At 36.3% G+C, this 18,476-nt stretch overlaps 1 protein-coding gene across 10 annotated transcripts in view; it reads left to right on the top strand.

Moving 5' to 3' along the window:
- IMMP2L (inner mitochondrial membrane peptidase subunit 2) overlaps nucleotides 1-18,476 on the top strand; it is an 873,838-nt gene that overhangs the window by 52,795 nt on the left and 802,567 nt on the right. For all 10 annotated transcript variants that reach the window (XR_008296717.1, XR_008296716.1, XM_027075286.2 and 7 more), the window contains one exon: nucleotides 17,746-17,849. Coding sequence is in view for 8 of the 10 variants with exons in the window: in XM_027075286.2 (XP_026931087.1) it covers nucleotides 17,746-17,849 (104 nt within the window). In the remaining 2 variants the exon portion in view is untranslated. The remainder of the gene's footprint in view (nucleotides 1-17,745; nucleotides 17,850-18,476) is intronic.

Here is an 18,476-nt window from a genome sequence, read left to right on the forward strand (position 1 = left end):
CTTGCTACTTTATTTTTAATTTTTCAATGTGTGTTGTGTACTTTGTAGCTTGAAAGTATTTATCTTTTGGGGCACCTGGGTGGCTCATTACATGAAGTGGCTGACTCTGGATTTCATCTCAGGTCATGATCTCACAGTTTTTGAGTTCGAGCCTTGCGTTGGGCTCTGCACTGGCAGTGTGAGGCCTGCTTGTGATTCTCTCTCTCTCTCTCTCTCTCTCTCTGCCTCTCCTCTGCTCTCTTCTAAGTAAATAAACTTCAAAAAGTGTCTTTATTTTAGTTTTTTTTTTTTTTTGCTAGCTAACCTTTCTTTCTCTCTTTCTTTCCTTCTTTCTTAACAATGTAAACCATCTTTCATTTCTGTAATTTTTTTAAATGACCAACAGGAAGCACAGAGTGTCAACTGAGAGAATGACCCATTCACTTAACATGGGAAATGTGTAGATTTTTACAGTAATGGCTCCTCCATGAATCACACCCCCCCTCATTGATTTGTAGAATTTCTTCCCACATTGTCTCAGGCCATGTGACTTGCTTTAACCAATTGAGCATTAACAGATGTTACTCAAGTGGAAACTTGGTAGGTGCTTGTGAACTGGGAACATGCAGGAAACTCAGGCTGTCCTGCTAGAGGGGACCTTGGAGAACAAGTGAAGCATCCTGTCCAAGAAGCCCCAGTTAAATGCCTGATGTATGAGTAGAGCCAGCTTGGCCTTTCTAGCTCTTTTTGAGTCACAGGTGATTGCTACCACATGTTGGCTGGAAGAGAGACTGGAACAGGATCTGCCCTTCTGAGTGAAGCCCATGTTTCAGGATTATGAGTAAATAAATGGTCGTTCTTTCAAGACACGTAGTTTTGGAGTGGTTTTTTATGAAGCAGTAGGTAACCCAAATAAAAATATGGCATTATTAGTGAGGAAGTGCTGCCAAAATAAATTCTAAAATAGATGGCATTGGTTTTGATGACAGACAACTGTTACTGGAAGCTGGAAAGGTGGTGAGCAAACTTATTGGAGACTGCAGTTGTGGTGGCCATTTTTATGGCACTGAAACTGTTTGAGAAACTGTCACCTGCAGGAACTTGGAATATAGAAGGTGTACTTACCAAATTCATGGATCTGGCTAAGGAGATTTCCGGGCATAATATTGACATTGTAAGTTGGCTTCTTAGAGCTTTTATATATATGGTATAGGAGGAGAGAAATAACTTAAAACAGAACTTAGAGGAAATACAAAGTGTCCAGGAATTTATGTTTTGGAAAATAAGACTATTTCTTTAGGAGTTTCTGACAGGCAAAAAATTCTTAAATTAAAAGTGGCCTGGGGTAAATATCAAATCTTGACTGGAAGACTCTTTGGTAAGACCTCAAAAAGATTTAAGATATGACGTAGAAATCCGTTTAGCTAGACAAAAGATAATAAATGTGTAAGAATCTTAAGGGCTTTGTGCCATAGCACCCTGACACAAAGTAGAGAAAGGTCTAGTTAGAAAAGAGTTATGACTATATTTTTATGGGGGAACGGAGTGAATGTCAATGAGATGAATAGGAAGTCTACAGAATTTTAAGGGACTTGAATTGATATATACTAAAAGGAATGGTCAAAATTTGTATGGAACCACAAAAGACCCTGAATAGCCAAAGCAGTCTTGAAAAAGAAAAACAAAGCTGAAGTTATCACAAGTCTATATTTCAAGTTATACTACAAAGCTATACTATAGTAATCGAAACAGTATGGTACTGGCACTAAAATAGACACATAGATCAATGGAACAGAATAGAGAGCCCAGAAACAAGCCCATGGTTATATCATCAATTAATTTTTAGGAAGGGAGGCAAGAATATGCAATAAGAAAAAGACAGTCTCTTCAACAAATGGTGTTGGGAAAACAGCAACAACATGCAAAAGAATGAAATTGGACCACTTTCTTACTGCATACACAGAGATAAAGTCAAAATGGATTAAAGACCTAAATGTGAGACCTAAAACCGTAAAAATCTTAGAAGAGAGCACAGGCAGTAATTTCTCTGACATTAGCTCTAGCAACATTTTTCTAGATATATCTCATGAGGCAAGGAAACAAAAGCAAAAATAAACTATTGGGACTACATCAAAATAAGTTTCTGCACAAGAAACAGTCAAAGCTAAAAGCAAACTACTGAATGGGAGAAGATATTTGCAAAGAACATATCCAATAAAGGGTCAGTATTCAAGTATATAAAGAGCTTATACAACTTCTCACCAAAAAACCTCACAATCTAATTCAAAAATGGGCAGGAGACATGAACAGACATTTCTCCAAAGAAGACATACAAATGGCCAATAGACACATGAGAAATACTCAACATCAGTCATCATCAGGGAAATGCAAATCAAAACCACAATGAGATCTCATGTTACACCTGTCAGAATGCCCTAAATCAAAAACACAAGAGACAACAAGTGTTGGTGAGGATGTGGAGAAAAAGGAACCCATCTGCACTGTGGTGGGAATGCAAACTGGTGCAGCCACTGTGGAAGACAGTGTGGCGGTTCCTCAAAAATTTAAAAATAGAATTATCCTACAATCCAGCAATTGCACTATTGGATATTTACCCAAAGAATATGAAAACACTAATTCAAAAAGTTATAGGCACCTTAATGTTTATTGCAGCATTATTATAATAGCCAAATTATGGAAGCAGCCCAAGTGTCCATCAATAAATGAATGAAGAAGTGGCATATGTACACACATATATGTATATATATGGCATGCATATATATATGTATATATATATATATAATATAATATAATTATCCAGCCATAAAAAAGAATTAAATCTTGCCATTTGCAATGACATGGATGAAGCTAGAGTACTATGCTAAGCAAAATAAGTCAGTCAGAGAAAGCAAATACCATCTGATTTCACTGATGTGGAATTTAAGAAACAAAACAAAGGGAAAAAAGAGGAAACCCAGAAAAAGACTCTTTGTTTTTAAATTTATTTATTTATTTTGAGAGAAAGAGCGTGCGCAAGTGAGGAAGGGGCAGAGAGAGAAAATACCAATCAGGCTCCGAGCTCTCAGTGCAGAGCATGACATGGGGCTCGAGCTCATAAATCATGAGATCATGGCCTGAACTGAAATCAAGAGTTGGATGCTCAACCGACTAAGCCATCCAGGCACCCCAACAGACTCTTAACTATAGAGAAGAAATTGATGGTTACCAGAGGGGAGGTGGGTCGGGGGATGGGTGAAATAGGTGAAGGGGATTAAAAGTACACTTATTATGATGAGCACTGAGTAAAATATAGAGCTATTGAATCACTGTTTTGTACACCTGAAATAAATATAACTCTGTATGTTAACTGTAATGGAATTAAAATTTTTAAAAATAATGAGAAAAATAAAAGAGGTGGCCAGTTTAAAAAGAGACCTCTGGGCCCAAGATTACAATGAACAGAAGCATTTCTTTTTTAAAAGAATGCATTTTGGAGTCAGAAGCCCAGAGGGGACAGCAAAGACCCATGGACAGCAATAGATTAGGACACCATTGCAGATAATAAAATGAGTCCTAATGAAAGAACATTCCTGTCCCAAGGGTAGGAGTCCCTGACATCTGCAGCTGAATTTAAGACTTGATATGGACAAATGACTTCTGTAATTCTCTGATTCTTTTTGAAAAATCTATTGTGGTTATCCTGTGCCTGTCTTTCCATTGCATATTGGGTGTTTGGGGGACAGATAACTTGTCTTTTTGCTTCATAAGCCTGTGATTCAAGATGCACTGCATTTGAAGTCTACCGTAGGATCCTCATCCATGGACTTTGATCCTTTTGCAAACAGACTTTGAGAGATTGTTACATTAATGTCCTCTCATCCACCACCAACTCTCATGAGTCATGCCTCTTGGTAACCAAGCTCTTGTGTAGTCCCCTAACCTGACTCTTGATTTGGCCATATTAATTAGTCCCTCTGGCCAATGGAATTACAGGAAACAACATGCAAACAGAGGCTTGTTAGATGCTTGCTTATAACAAGAGCTTGTAGAGTTTGTCCTTTGGGACCAGTACTATCTCTATGGTTGTAGCTGCCTGAGTGATCTCCAGTCAGACTGGTTGACTACAACCTAGCTAAGCATACCTGAAACTGCAAAATCAAGAGCAAATAAATGATTTTGTATTAGGTTTTAGGATATTTATTTTGTATCAATAATTGTATAAATAAGTAGTATAAGGACTACATACTTTTGTCTTTTGTCTGTCCTTTTGATATGTTATTTGTTTCCTACACAGTTGAACCCTTTAGTTCTGATCACTTTGATTCATGTAATTCAGGAGTCCTGTGGATCAAAATTTCTGATACACTTTTGTATTGCTAGAAAGGGAGGATTTTTTTTTTTTTCTCTTCACCCGAAGGATTCCACATGAGTTCAACAGTGAGGAGCTAAAGATCTCAAATCCATGTTCTCATCTTCACAGATTTGTTCACAAATGTTGTACAAGTGAAGTATATGGATTGGTATGTTCTATCTGTTGGGGAATTTGGCTTCTTTGCAGTTAAGTACACCTAGGGAAATCCAAGCAGCCTCTTAAAAACATTTTATTTGTTGAATCACTTTTTTTCAGTTGCTATGTACCTTACTAGGAACTTTTTTTTTAGGCCAGGGGATAAATTAGAGAGATTCTTTTGGGCAATGGAGAAGGACCTACTAGTGACTAAGAAAGCTTTATTCAATTTTATGAGGAAGTTATGGATTTGTCAGTGTATAGATATATCTTGGTGCCAATCTATAGATGTATCCATGTAGTTGGCTTATATTACATATAACAATCTGTCTTTGTGATAATATGTAGAAATTTTAATTTATATAAATTTTATATCTTATTAATTATACATGATCTATATCTTGTCATGATTAATTAGAGCTATTAATTTAAAAAGCTAACTCAATATCTGTTTTATGGAAACACCATACACATATTTAACGGTAGTGTTTTACAGTTATTGCAGTATTGCACTGAACCAGAAAGTTTGCAGTCTAGTTATAGTGATCTGAATTAAGGGGATGCTCAAACACTGAAGAATTTGTTAAAGAAGAAATCACACTTCATAAATATTTGTAATAAAAGGATGTAAAAATCAGATGGTTTTTATCTTTAAAAAATTAGTTTGTTCTTACTCTAAGGCATTGCATAATAATTGAAGAAAACTTGGAAAAAAATAGAAAAATACTCAAAATAAAAATAATTTACATCACCTTCCAGAATTAGTTAATTTTAAGATGATATTCTATAATAATAATAGTTGGGAAATATTGAATGATCACTGTATTTTGGGCATTAGATATAGTATTCACTTTAAATATAATAATTTATTTAGTATCCCCCACAACCCTGTAATGAAGGTACTATTACTAAACATTTTACAGATGACAAAACAGGAGAAGAGATATTGATTTAAAAATTACCTTATTTTTTTCTTTTCAAATTTTTATTTAAATTCTAGTTAGTTAACATACAGTGCAATATTGACTTCAGGAGTAGAATTCAGTGATTCGTCACTTACATACAATACCCAGTGCTCATCTTAACAAGTACCCTCCTTCATACCCATCACCCAACTAGCCCATCCCCTGCTCACCTCCCTCCATCAACCCTCAGTTTGTTCTCTAAGCTATATTATAAAGCTGTAGTCATGAAGATGCTATGGTACTGGTGCAAAAACAGACACATAGATCAATGGAACAGAGTAGAAAACCCACAAAACCGACAACTATATGGTCAACTAATCTTTGACAAAGCAGGAAAGAATATCCAATGGAAATAAGACCTCTCTTCAACAGATGGAGTTGAGGGGTGCCTGGATGGCACAGTGGGTTCAGCATCTGACTTTGGCTCAGGCCATGATCTCACAGTTCATGAGTTCAAGCTTCCCATCAGGCTTGCTGCTATCAGCATGGAGCCCACTTTGGATCCTCTGTCCCCCTCTGTCTCTGCCCCTCCCCTGCTCATGCTTTCTCTCTTTCTCAAAAATAAACATTAAAACAACAACAACAACAAATGTTGGGAAAACTGGACAGCAAAATGCATAAGAATAAAACGGGACTACTTTCTGACACCATACACAAAAATAAATTCAAAATGGATGAAAGACCTAAATGTGAGACAGGAAACCATTAAAATCCTAGAGGAGAACATAAGCAGCAACGTCTTTGACCTTGGCCTCAGCAACTTCTTACTAGACATGTTGCCTGAGGCAAGGGAAACAAAAGCAAAAATGAACTGTTGGTACTTCATCAAGATAAAAACTTCTGCACAGCAAAGGAAACTATCAACAAAACTAAAAGGTAGCCTATGGAATAGGAGAAGATATTTGCAAATGACATATCAGATAAAGCATTTGTATCCAAAACCTATAAAGAACTTATCAAACTAAACACCTAAAAAACAAATAATCCAGTGAAGAAATGGGCAGAAGACATGAGTAGACATTTTCCAAAGAAGACATCTAGATAGCTAAGAGACACATGAAAACATGCTCAACATCACTGATTATCAGGGAAATACAAATCAAAACCATGATGAGATACCACGTGACACCTGTCAGAATGGCTAAAATTAACAACTCAAGAAACAACAGGTATTGGTGAGGATGTGGAGAAAGGGGAACTCTCTTGCACTGCTGGTGGGAATACAAACTGCTGCAACCATTCTGGAGAACAGAATGGAGGTTCCTCGAAAAGTTAAAAGTAGAACTACCCTATGATCCAGCAATAGCATGACTAGGAATTTACCCAAAGGATACAAAACTACAGATTTGAAGGAGTACATGTACCCTGATGTTTATAGCAGCATTACCAACAATAACCAAACTATTGAGAGCCCAAATGTCCAATAACTGATGAATGGGTAAAGACGACATGGTATAGATATACAATGAAATATTAGCCATCAAAAAGAATGAAATCTTGCCATTTACAATGATGTGGATGGAGCTAGAGTGTATTATGCTTAGTGAAATAAGTCAGAAAGACAAATGCCATATGATTTTACTCATATGTACAATTTAAGAAACAAAGCAGATGAATATATGGGAGGGGGAAAAAGAGAGAGAGAGAGAGAAACAAACCTTAAGAGACTCAAAGAAAATTACAGATTTAAGCCCAGGCTTTTAACTTCAGTTTGCATTTCTGAACCATTATAAATTCTTATCATCCTTTTCTGTACAATTTCCCTCCCTTTCTCCCTCCCTCTCTCTCTCTCCCTTCTTTCTCTATAGTGGATCACACTAATTAGTTGTTTTTTAAATGTATTACATTTTCACCTAATTTATTTCACCAAACATATCCAAATATCTTTAAAAATTTTTGGCAGTATGATTTTTTAAAATATAATTTATTGTCAAGTTAGTTAACATATAGTGTATACAGTATACTTTTGATTTTGGGAGTAGATTCCCGTGATTCATCACTTACATACAACACCCAGTGCTCAGCCCAACAAGTGCCCTCCTCAATGCCCATCACCCATTTTCCCTGTCCCCTGCCCTCCCCACCCCCATCAACCCTCAATTTGTTCTCTGTATTTAAGACTCTCTCAGGGTTTGCCTTCCACTCTGTTTATAACTATTTTATTCCTTCCCTTCCCCTATGGTCTTCTGTTAAGTTTCTCAGATTCCACATATGAGTGAAAACATGGTATCTGCCTTTCTCTGACTGACTTATTTCATTCAGCATAATACCCTCCAGTTCCATCCACATTTTTGCAAATGGCAAGATTCCATTATTTTTTATTGCTGAGTCATATTCCATTGTGTATATATATCACATCTTCTTTATCCACTCATCAGTGGATGGACATTTGGGCTTTTTCCATAATTTGGCTATTGTTGATAGTGCTGCTATAAACATTGGGGTACATGTACCCCTATGAATCAGCACTCCTGTATCCTTTGGATAAATTCCTAGTAGTGCTATTGCTGGGTCATAGGGTCACTCTATTTTTAATTTTTTGAGGAACCTCTACACTGTTTTCCAGAGTGGCTGCATCAGTTTGCATTCCCACCAACACTGCAAGAGGGTTCCCATTTCTCTATATCATCTCCAACACCTGTTGTTTCCTGAGTTGTTAATTTTACCACTCTGACCAATGTGAGGTGGTATCTCAATGTGGTTTTGATTTATATTTCCCTGATGATGAGTGATATTGAGCATCTTTTCATGTGTCTCTTGGCCATCTGGATGTCTTCTTTGGAAAAATGTTTATTCATCTGCCCATTTTTTCACTGGATTATTCATTTTTCGGGTGTTGAGTTTGATAAGCTCTTTATAGATTTTGGATACTAATCCTGTATCTGATATGTCATTTGCAAATATCTTCTCCCATTCCATCAGATGCCTTTTAGTTTTGTTGACTGTTTGCTTTGCAGAAGCTTTTTATCTTGATGAGGTACCAATAGTTCATTTTTGCTTTTATTTCCCTTGCTTTCAGAGACATGTCAAATAAGAAGTTGGCTGTGGCCAAAGTCAGAGAGGTTGTTGCCTGTTTTCTCCTCTAGGATTTTGATGGTTTTCTGTCTCACATTTAGGTCTTTCATCCATTTTGAGTGTATTCTTGTATATGGTGTCAGAAAGTAGTCCAGTTTCATTCTTATGCATGTTGCCGTCCAGTTCTCCCAGCACCATTTGGTAGAGACTCTTTTTTCCATTGGATATTCTTTCCTGCTGTGTCAAAGATTAGTTGGCCATACATTTGCAGTATGATTTTTAATGTCTTTTGGTATCCCCATACCATATCATTTAACCATTTAATGTTTTCCCTTGGTACTAAGATTAGCTCAATTAGCTATTATAAATAATATATGATGAATATGTTTGTGTGTGTGTGTGAATATATATATAATTTTTTTCTTTTTTACCATTTCCTTAGGATAATTTTCTAAGAGTGGCATTTTCTGGTCTAAGGATAAGACCAGTTTAAAGACTTTAGATACATTTTGGCAAATTATCTTTTAGATAGTTTGTAAAGATTTTTTTTATTGTACAAGCAATATAAGAGAGTGCCTGTTAAATTGTGATGTGTCACTCTCTAGTACGTAGGTAATACATCCAGAGGTTAGGAGAATGAAAAATTAGCGACTCACTGTACTTCCAAGTTAAATTAATATGGTATATGTTCATTTAAAAATTGTATTAATAGAGCTCTAAGGGCCTGCTTTTTAAAGAAAAAATAAGAAGTGTAGTATCTACAGAAATACAGGTCATTTTTATGTGAATGAAATTTCATGCAGTAAAAACAAAAAGAGGAAGAATATATTCACTCCAATTTTAAGTGGGGAATGCTGAAGAACTGTATGTCCGTAAGAAGGAGGATGTGATTGAAACAAAGTTATTTTTTAAAAAGGCTCTCAGATCCCTGAATAAGATGTAACTAGGTCCATATCTGGATTCGCAAGGGTGAAGAATTGCATTGTCTAGCACAGTACCTGGCAGAGTTGGAAGTCCGTAGTTTTTCAGGGATGAAGAGTTGAACACGTGAAAGAGAGCACAATTTTTATAGCTTCACATCCTCCACGAAGGCACCCCCTTTTCACCCCCCTGTTCTTTAAGTTGGACATGTGGGGAATCTATCTCTTTCCCAGCTCATGTGGGACCTGTCCAGAGTCTACACGTGAGCAGAAAGAGGCTGCCAGGACTGTTTGGTCAAGGTGGGGTGACTGGTCTAGGCCAGAGCTCTAAAGTGACTCTGTAAGAAGGGATTTCTAATGGGAATTTCATGATATTGCCAGATGCTCCTGTGGGGGAGCCTCTGGATACTGCAGCAGGCATGAAGAACCCATCATTCTGTACTTATTAATAAAGTGTCAGATGTAACTAGGGTTTAATAAGTATAAATTTCCTGAGATGCTTGATGATTTGAATTTCCTCCTTTTAGCACTCAAGTGTAATGTATGTGTGACTCTAGGTTTTAATAGCCTTGTCAGGTTAAGGGCCCTAAGGACAGAAGTTTGAATAATTTTTGAATTAGATGGTTGGTCATTGAAGGGGGTCAAGTATTAAGGAGTAGGGATAATAGGTTTCCTTTAACTGGAAGGAATGGTCCATTTCTAACTTAAATCTTCATGCAGATTTGGGTACAGTTATAGTCCATTTTATTTTGTACACCTAGTGAGACAAATCCAGGAGCTCTACAAGCCTCAATAGCAAGGGAAGGGAGATGACATTTTAGACCATTTTATCCACATTCTTTCAAAAGTGTGGCTTCTCATAGTAATAATAAGTCTATAATCAGAATACATATTTATTTTAACTGTACTTCATGCTTCTTGGCCAGCACTGCAGTTTAAAAAAGAAATCATCATTTCTCTTCAAAAGAAATCTGAGGGCTACTATTGGTTCCTCATGGCTGCAACTGGGGACCATCTCACTGAAAGCATAATATTTAATATTCAAACATTTTAGATTGTATATAGCCAGGGTAGATGGTGCTCTTTATAGGCCTGATGGGGTTGAAAGAGCTAGAGAAATGAGGTTAAAACCAGCTTTGTTGGTAGACAGTAGGTAGTGATTTATAGGCTGTGAATTTGTTTTTTATTTTAATTAAAAAATGTGCAAAAACATGAATAAGAAATTCATAGAAAAAATCAAAATCAAATAATATCATTTACTGATTGATGGCTGTGGCTAAATCTTACAAGGTAAGAAATCCATCATGTCTCTGTTCAGTTCTCTAGGGGAGTTTTATTTTTCTAAACCAAGACATAAATTCCCCCAAAACTGTCATATGGTTTGAACTTGGACACAAGCTGAGAATTTAGGATGCCTTGACAATAATATTTGTTTGTAGGAGGAATAAAAATCCTTCAGCATAGTCTTTGATCAGAGATAGCATTAAAGCACAAATGCTGTGTTGTACTTGTTCCAAAAGCAGGTTTGAAATCTGCTATTTCTAGTTTTAGCATAATTTATTAACATCTGTTGAAATCTGCTGACTTATGTTATCTTTCTTAGAATGAAAGATATAATACCTAGGTCAGAACAAAGCATACCATAAACTTCTTTAATGTTACAAAAATCCCCACCCAAGAAAAAAAAGACAGAAAAGGAAACCATAATCTCATCAGTCAGAGCTAATGACTTAGATTTTTAATGGATATATTTTTATGTATGTATGTATACGTGTGTATGTTTAAAAATGATAAGTTAAAACATCATGTTTTTATAGAAAATATTTTTAACTAAATAGTTGTGCACCTTGAATTTTGGGGGGATTAATTCCTAAAAGCCGGACAATTGAGATCCAAAATCAAAGTGTTGACTTTACTTGCTTAAAGGAAATGAAGAAATAATCCATCAAGAATTTAGAAATAAAGGGTTGAATTTTCAGCCTGAAGACTTCCAGTTTAGTATTTAAAAGGAAAAACATTCAGGACAACATGTAAAGGTTTAATCTTATCTTGAGTTTTACAGAAATAATACTGTAATTGATTTTGTTGTTGTTGTTCTGTTGTTGCTAGCACCATCTTTATCATCTTTTTTTTTATTTAAAAAATTTTTAACACTTTTATTTATTTTTGAGAGGCAGAGAGAGACAGACCACGAGCAAGGGAGGGGCAGAGAGAGAGGGAGACACAGAATCTGAAGCAGGCTCCAGGCTCTGAGCTGTCAGCACAGCTCGAACTCACCAACTGTGAGATCATGATCGGAGCTGAAGTCGGACACTGAACCGACTGAGCCACCCAGGCGTGCCCCCCCCACCCTCCCCATCTTCATCATCTTAATTTGTTGACTCTTTACTCTGTATCATGCATTGTGTTAACATTTTGTGACACTCTCATTTATTTCTTGTAACAACCCTATGATGTAGGTGGTAGTGCAATCCCCATTTTATAGATACGGAAATGAGACATGGAAAGGTTAAATGATTTGTTTAAGGTAATCTGGCTAGTGAGGAAATGGTGCCAACATGTGACCACAGTTTTCTATCTTGAGAGCAAGGGCTATCCAAAAGACCTCTCTAAGTTGTTGATGTTTAGCCTTAATGCACCTTGGTAGAAGCCCACAAATCGGTGGAGTTTGAAGATGCAAGTCACTGAAGAAAAGATGGGCAGAGCAACTGTGGGGTTTGTTTTGTTTTTTGTGGGTAATCCCAGTGATTATCAGTGTTTTTCCCCTTACTACTGGAAATCTCTTTGACTCCTAGCAGGAACATCTAACACAGTTACACGTTTTGAAATTGAGGTGGAAACTCCTAAGTTAAATATTCTCTGAGGTTTCTTACTTCAAAAACTTTATTATTTTAAGTTGGTTATAATTTTGATGTAGTCTCAAGGAATCTAGGATTTAAGGTATTAGCAGCACGACAAGAAAATATAGACTCTGGTTACATCAGTTTCTGAAAGTTTATGACTTTTAATTTAGATTTCATGTGTATACCTTCTTTGATTTGAAAAGATTACTTGCTCTGTCTGAAGCATAAACTGCCATTCCCACAAGGGAATGTGAGATGTACAATTTCTAAGTAATAACATGACTTACTAATTTTTCTGAAACAGCATTATCCAGATGAGATTTTCTTCATTTTCATATAAGTTTTTCATTTTGAAGTTAGTGCATTATTTTTCTTCTCAAAAGTTGTTTTAGAAAACTCAGGAACTAAAGTGTTTTTTTTTTTCTTTTTAATAAATTTTTAAATTGAAGTACAAAGAGCTATGGTTGTTATAGTGCTGTACTGTAGAATAGTTTCTCAATTTAAGAAATTTTTTCTTTATGGTAAGTGGTTATTCATATTCATAAATGAACAGTAAAGAAAAAAAATTATTCTATTGTGAAAATTTTATTCTGTCTTATTCTGTTTCACATAATGAATATTATGTTAGCATTATTTCACTATGGATAATAATAAAGCCCTGTTCAACTTTATTCTTAATGCTTTAATTGCCTAACTTGATGAGACACCGAAGATTTCTTACCATACTTATCTAGAATATGTTTTCATTGAAAGAAATATATACATTGTTTAGATAATCTACATTGCTTAGGAGCCATCTTATTTAAATACGCTTCAAAAATTTTTCAATCTTTTAAACTTTAAGGTATAGAAATACTATTTTCCAGCCCTTTTTCTGGGCGTACAAACATGGGTGAGACACGATTTCTGCAATTGGAAAGCTTACAGTTGAGTGAAAGAGTCATATGTGTAGGCAGATACCTATAACCAGGTTTTAAGAACTATCATTGAAGTTAACCTAAATAGTTAAGGGAGCACAGATGGGGGATGAATAAATTTAACCTTGCAGAGGAGAGGAAAGATAAAAGAAAATTCTGTTGTTTACTTTATAAAATCAGGCAAGGTCTTCTAGGTGTCGACTGATGATTCTAATATTTTACTGTTTGAAATTAGACATGCTTCCTTCTGGGATTTTTTTCCCCTACATAGATTTTTTGTTTACAACTCATTACCTTTTGGTTCTAACAACTGGAGTTAGAAAAGCTGGTTGATGACTGATTCTGTAAGGGAAAGATGATTCCTGGTGTCAAGATTTGCATCTATGGGGATTCTTCTGTCCTTGGCCTTGGAGCACCAGGATGTAAATTTCCTATTTTCTACAAGGAAACTTCAGTTTTTTTTTTTTTTTTTTAAGACTTCACAGAGAAAAGTCACCATCCAAGCAGTCCTTTGAGAGATAAGTAGAATTTTCCAAGTAGGGAAAAGGTTTTCTGGGCAGAGGGACAGTCAGATGATGGGAGACCGAAAGGGAGAGTACGAAATTGAGGTTGACTCAAGAGTATTTTAGTCTGGAGAGCAAGGTGAATGGTGATACTGTTAACTAAGGAGGGGGATGCAGAAGTATAATTGGGAGCTGGAGTCGAAATCATCTCTCTTCTGGGCATGTTAATTTGGGAAATTTTCAGGAATTTTATTAATTGATTTTTTTAAATTCTTTCTGCTGAAAATTATTAATCACCTTATGTGCCTGGGTGTTAAGAACACAGACATAAGAAACAACATATTCTCAAAAGGCTTATAGACTCTTGGGAAGACAGACAAGACAATAATTACAATGCACATTTAAATATGCTGTGATAGAAATGATCACAGTTTGTGATGAAAAACCTGAGAGTTTTGCTCACCTAATGGAGACTGAAGATGGAAATGGGGAGAAGGAGAGATGAGGGTTATTAGGAAATAATTGCTGTGATCTTGCCTCATGAGACTCAAATATTGTTTTGTTGTATGAGTTAACCAGATGGCACAAGGTGGGAAAAGGGGACAACATTGCAGGCAGAAATATTTTCTTATATGATGCCCTGAAAGTGTCAGTGGATAACCTACTTGTGGTTTAATTTAACCTGTAGGAACTCTGCAGGTGGGGATTGAATGGGTCCTGCAGATCATGTGTTTCTTGATTTTGATCTTGAAGCCAGTCATGTTGGTAGTGTTGGGAAGTTAGTGAAGGATTTAAAGTAGGAGAATGACTTGATCAGATGAGATGCCCAGCAACCACATAGAGCTATGTGCTAGAATCTCAGAAAAGTAGTTGGTGTTGGAGTATAAATCTAACTGGGGGTTACAATAGTGATAAAATGTGCTTCCTGCTTAGTTGTAGAGTCAGGTAAACAAAAATTACATTACAATATGTAAGTGTTGTAGTGTGAAATGCTATGAATTGAGTATAGAGGAGGAAGTGATTTAGGACTATGCATGTAGGAGTCATTGGTATATGGGTGGTATTCGCAACTGAGAATATTGATCAGATTTTTCAGAGAAAAAAATTAAAAGCAGGAATGAATGGGCTAAAGGTAGAATTCTGGAAAAATGCAAACTTCATGGCATAATGGTTGAAGAAGAATTGTCTAAAGCTATGAGTTTTGTGCTGTGGATTGCAATTTATTAGTAGGTTATAAAATCAACATAGTGGATGTGAACTTAATATGGTTGGTTATAGATAGGATTTTAAAAACAGATTAGGAGAGAATAAATATCAGGGTGTATGTAGTAAAGGTAATTATTGTTTTGTGAAATTTTGTTCAGAATTATGTATTTGTTCATGTGTGTAAAATGTTTCTCATTATGAACGGTGGTCACAAACTTTTGAAAAACACCAACAAAAGGGAATGAGGAAGAGCAGTCAGAAATTACTAAATCACTTTTGTTCTTCACTAATCTGATGGCGAAAAAAAGAAACAAACTCAATGAAAATGCAATGGGAAGGAGATTTTCTCTTTGTGGTTCAGATGGTGTCCCCCTAGGCCACATTTATTATACCATGTGGTATAGGAGGAAAAATACAAAGAAATAAGGGAAAGGGACTTGCAAGGTACTGAACTCAAAGACAGAGAATATGAATGAGAGAGATTGAACCCTTATGGAAGATGAATTTTTTTAAGTTTACTTATTTGTCTTGAGAGAGAGTGAGTGTGCACACATGAGCTGGGGGGGGGGGTGGGGGGAGGAGAGAGAGAGAGAGAGAGAGAGAGAGAGAGAGAGAGAAAGAGAAAGAGAGAGAGAGAATCCCAAACAGTCTCTGTGCTGATAGCAGGACTTGGTCTCACAAACCATGAGATCATGACCTGAGCCAAAATCAAGAGCCGGGAGGTCAACTTACTGAGCCACTCAGGTACCCCAGAAAGGCGAATTTTTAATCTAACCCTACTGTGTGATGGCAAAAGCATTCCCTAGCACATGACCCCAAAAGCCCCCAGGATTCATCCTACTACATCAGCTCTGTTCCTTATTATGAGTGGAACCAGAGGAGGAACCTGGGAAAGGATTCAAAACTACCTTTCATTAAAATTGTGATGTAGTATTACCAATAATAGGGATTACTGAGAGCTTGACTATGGGTTAAGAACTGTTCTATAAACTTTGAGTGAATGATTTCACCAAGTCAGTTAAAACTTGTAAAGCTCTTAGAACAGTGCCTTGCACTTAGTATGTCTGGCTCTTATTAATAGAACAGTGCACATGGTAAGCCCTCAGTGACTACTGGCTATTCTTGTGTACTATTATTGATTAGGTAAGTTACTAACTATCATCACTTTACCACTAAGGAGATCGAAGCATAATAAAGTTAAGTAAGTTGCTCAAGATCATTTAGCTCAAAAGAAATGGAATCATTAAGGAATGATTGAAGTGAAGTGAATGACTGAGTTGAAAGTGAAAGACTGATTAGTGTAGATACATGGTGAGTTATATGATAATTGGTGCCTGAAGTATGATGAAGGGAGAGGGAAGAGAAAAGATGGGCCATAAATGAAAGATATTGTGAAGGAAAATAAAAAAAAAAAAAAAACCTCCTTACCTTGGTGACTGGTTAAATATGAAGTAAAAAGATAACTAAGATTTTAAGCTGGTTGACTGGGAAAAGGTAAATAAGATGTAAGAAAATAAGGAAGAAAACCTTTTTTGGTAAGAAATCATGACAAAGTCCATTTAATCATGCTGAATTTTACGTAAGATCATTAAATGAAATGAGTAGCCGGAATTCAAAACTAAAGATAGAGATATTTAGGCATTATCACATAAAGGAGTTGGTAGAAGCTGTGGGAGTGTTTGAGATCTTCAAAAATAACCAATATATTTTGGCCACAAAAAAACCCCTGGGTAGTCCAAAATAAGATCATGATAATTGTCCCCACACAATACTTCTATAGCTTTGCCCACATCTGCTTTGTAGAAATCTTCAAGTAATTTCAGGGACCTCTGAAAAAGAGTATATCACTACTGCTCCGGCGGCTGGCTGTGGTCTGGCATCCACGGCCTTCCTGGCTCCTGCCGTGGCTGCTGTGGCTCTGTCTCCTCTTGCTGCCACTGTCAGTGAAGATGGAGAGGCTCGGCTGTGGTTTGTTTGGCCCTTTCCCACAACCGCAGAAACTGCAGTTTCCCCTCATGGCGTTCTCAGAGACCCTGGAGAGTCCATGGTGAGAAAGCTCTCCTAGTTTTTTCTTTTTCTTTTCTCATTTTCACTCTTCCCACCTCAGGTTTCAGACTTGTTATCCACTGGCTGTTTCAGCACCCCTGTCCAAGTGACAGGCCTGCTGGCTTCATGGTTCCTCAATCAAATTTTTATGCCTAGACAGTTCCTGACCTTGAGATGAATTCCTCACAAAATGTGTCTCAATTTTTTTCCCTATCGATCCTGAGGCACATCTAGAATCACCTGAATCCTAGAATGAAGGTCATTTATCAGGTTTAAACTGGGACCACAACCCTTATTCCCTCTTCTCTCTAGAAAAGAGAGGTCAGAGTGGGAAATTCCCATATGTACCATGATTGTTCCATCCCCTGTTTCTTCTGCTCCCTTCTTTTCTTCATGTGGGTGTTTTCCTGGTTGATTGGAGATAATTTCTGCTTTTCCGCAAATGGAACAGTGATGTGCCCTACTGTGGAATTAGATCCCATCTGAATATTCCATTGGGAGGTTTGGTTCACTTCTTCGTCATTTTTTTTTTTAATCCTTCTTAAAGCTTTTCATACCTCTTTGCTGGAGCTTAGTAAAGACTTGAATATCTAGCACATTTTCCTTTCAAATAAGTATTGGTAATGTATTTCCTCCCCCTCCCCCCACCCCAGGTTCACCTGTGAAGAATACCGATGAGTCTTTTTGAAAACTCATCATTGGCAGTTACTTTAGAACAGCAATTTATTGAAAGCTACTATATTAGAAATGTTTTATTGCACTGCACTAGAGCTATGAAGTGCAAGGAACCATGAAGATTGAAAAATACAAATGATAGATGTGTCTCTTTCTCCTTATTTTTTAGCCTTCTTTGAATCCTGGGGGGAGCCAATCATCTGATGTAGTGCTTTTGAACCACTGGAAAGTGAGGAATTTTGAAGTACAACGTGGTGACATTGTGTCATTGGTGTAAGTAAATCAGAAACATTCTTTATTTTTATATAAAATTATTTATAATTGTCTAATTTAACTGGTAATTTGCTGTGACTATCTTTGCCAATTATTAAAGTAATAGGTACATTTTAACTATATATTTTTAAAAACCATTTTTGAAATGTAACAATGCTGTAAACAAGGATTTTTCTTTTATATCTAAAATATATCAGTTGATTGAGATATGTGAATTTGGTAAAATGTTTTTAATGAAATGTGGATCAGAAATTATATTGATGGTCCAGAGTACTTGTATTTGGTGTTGGTTTGGATTATTTTGAAATTTTGCATCTTGGAAACAAGTCTTTTATTACTTTCATTTTTATTAGTTTGTGTAGGTACACAATATTTCTAGAAGATGATAATTGTGACATGAAATTCAGTGACATTTTTATGTATTAGTAATTGAATGGAAATAAGGCAGTTTGGAGGCTTTTGTCTGGGACCAAAAGGTGGCACTGTTTCTCTGCTAAAGTACTATGACTGGTCAGGAACAAAAATTTCATTCCAATCTTAATGTAGAAAAAGAATGTCAAAGTGTGTATAACTGACGCAGTGATATAATACATAGTCCCAGTACATGCTTGGATGGTTTAGATTTGA

This window comes from Acinonyx jubatus, chromosome A2, assembly GCF_027475565.1.
Source record: "Acinonyx jubatus isolate Ajub_Pintada_27869175 chromosome A2, VMU_Ajub_asm_v1.0, whole genome shotgun sequence".
In the NCBI taxonomy this organism is placed as follows: Eukaryota; Metazoa; Chordata; class Mammalia; order Carnivora; family Felidae; genus Acinonyx; species Acinonyx jubatus.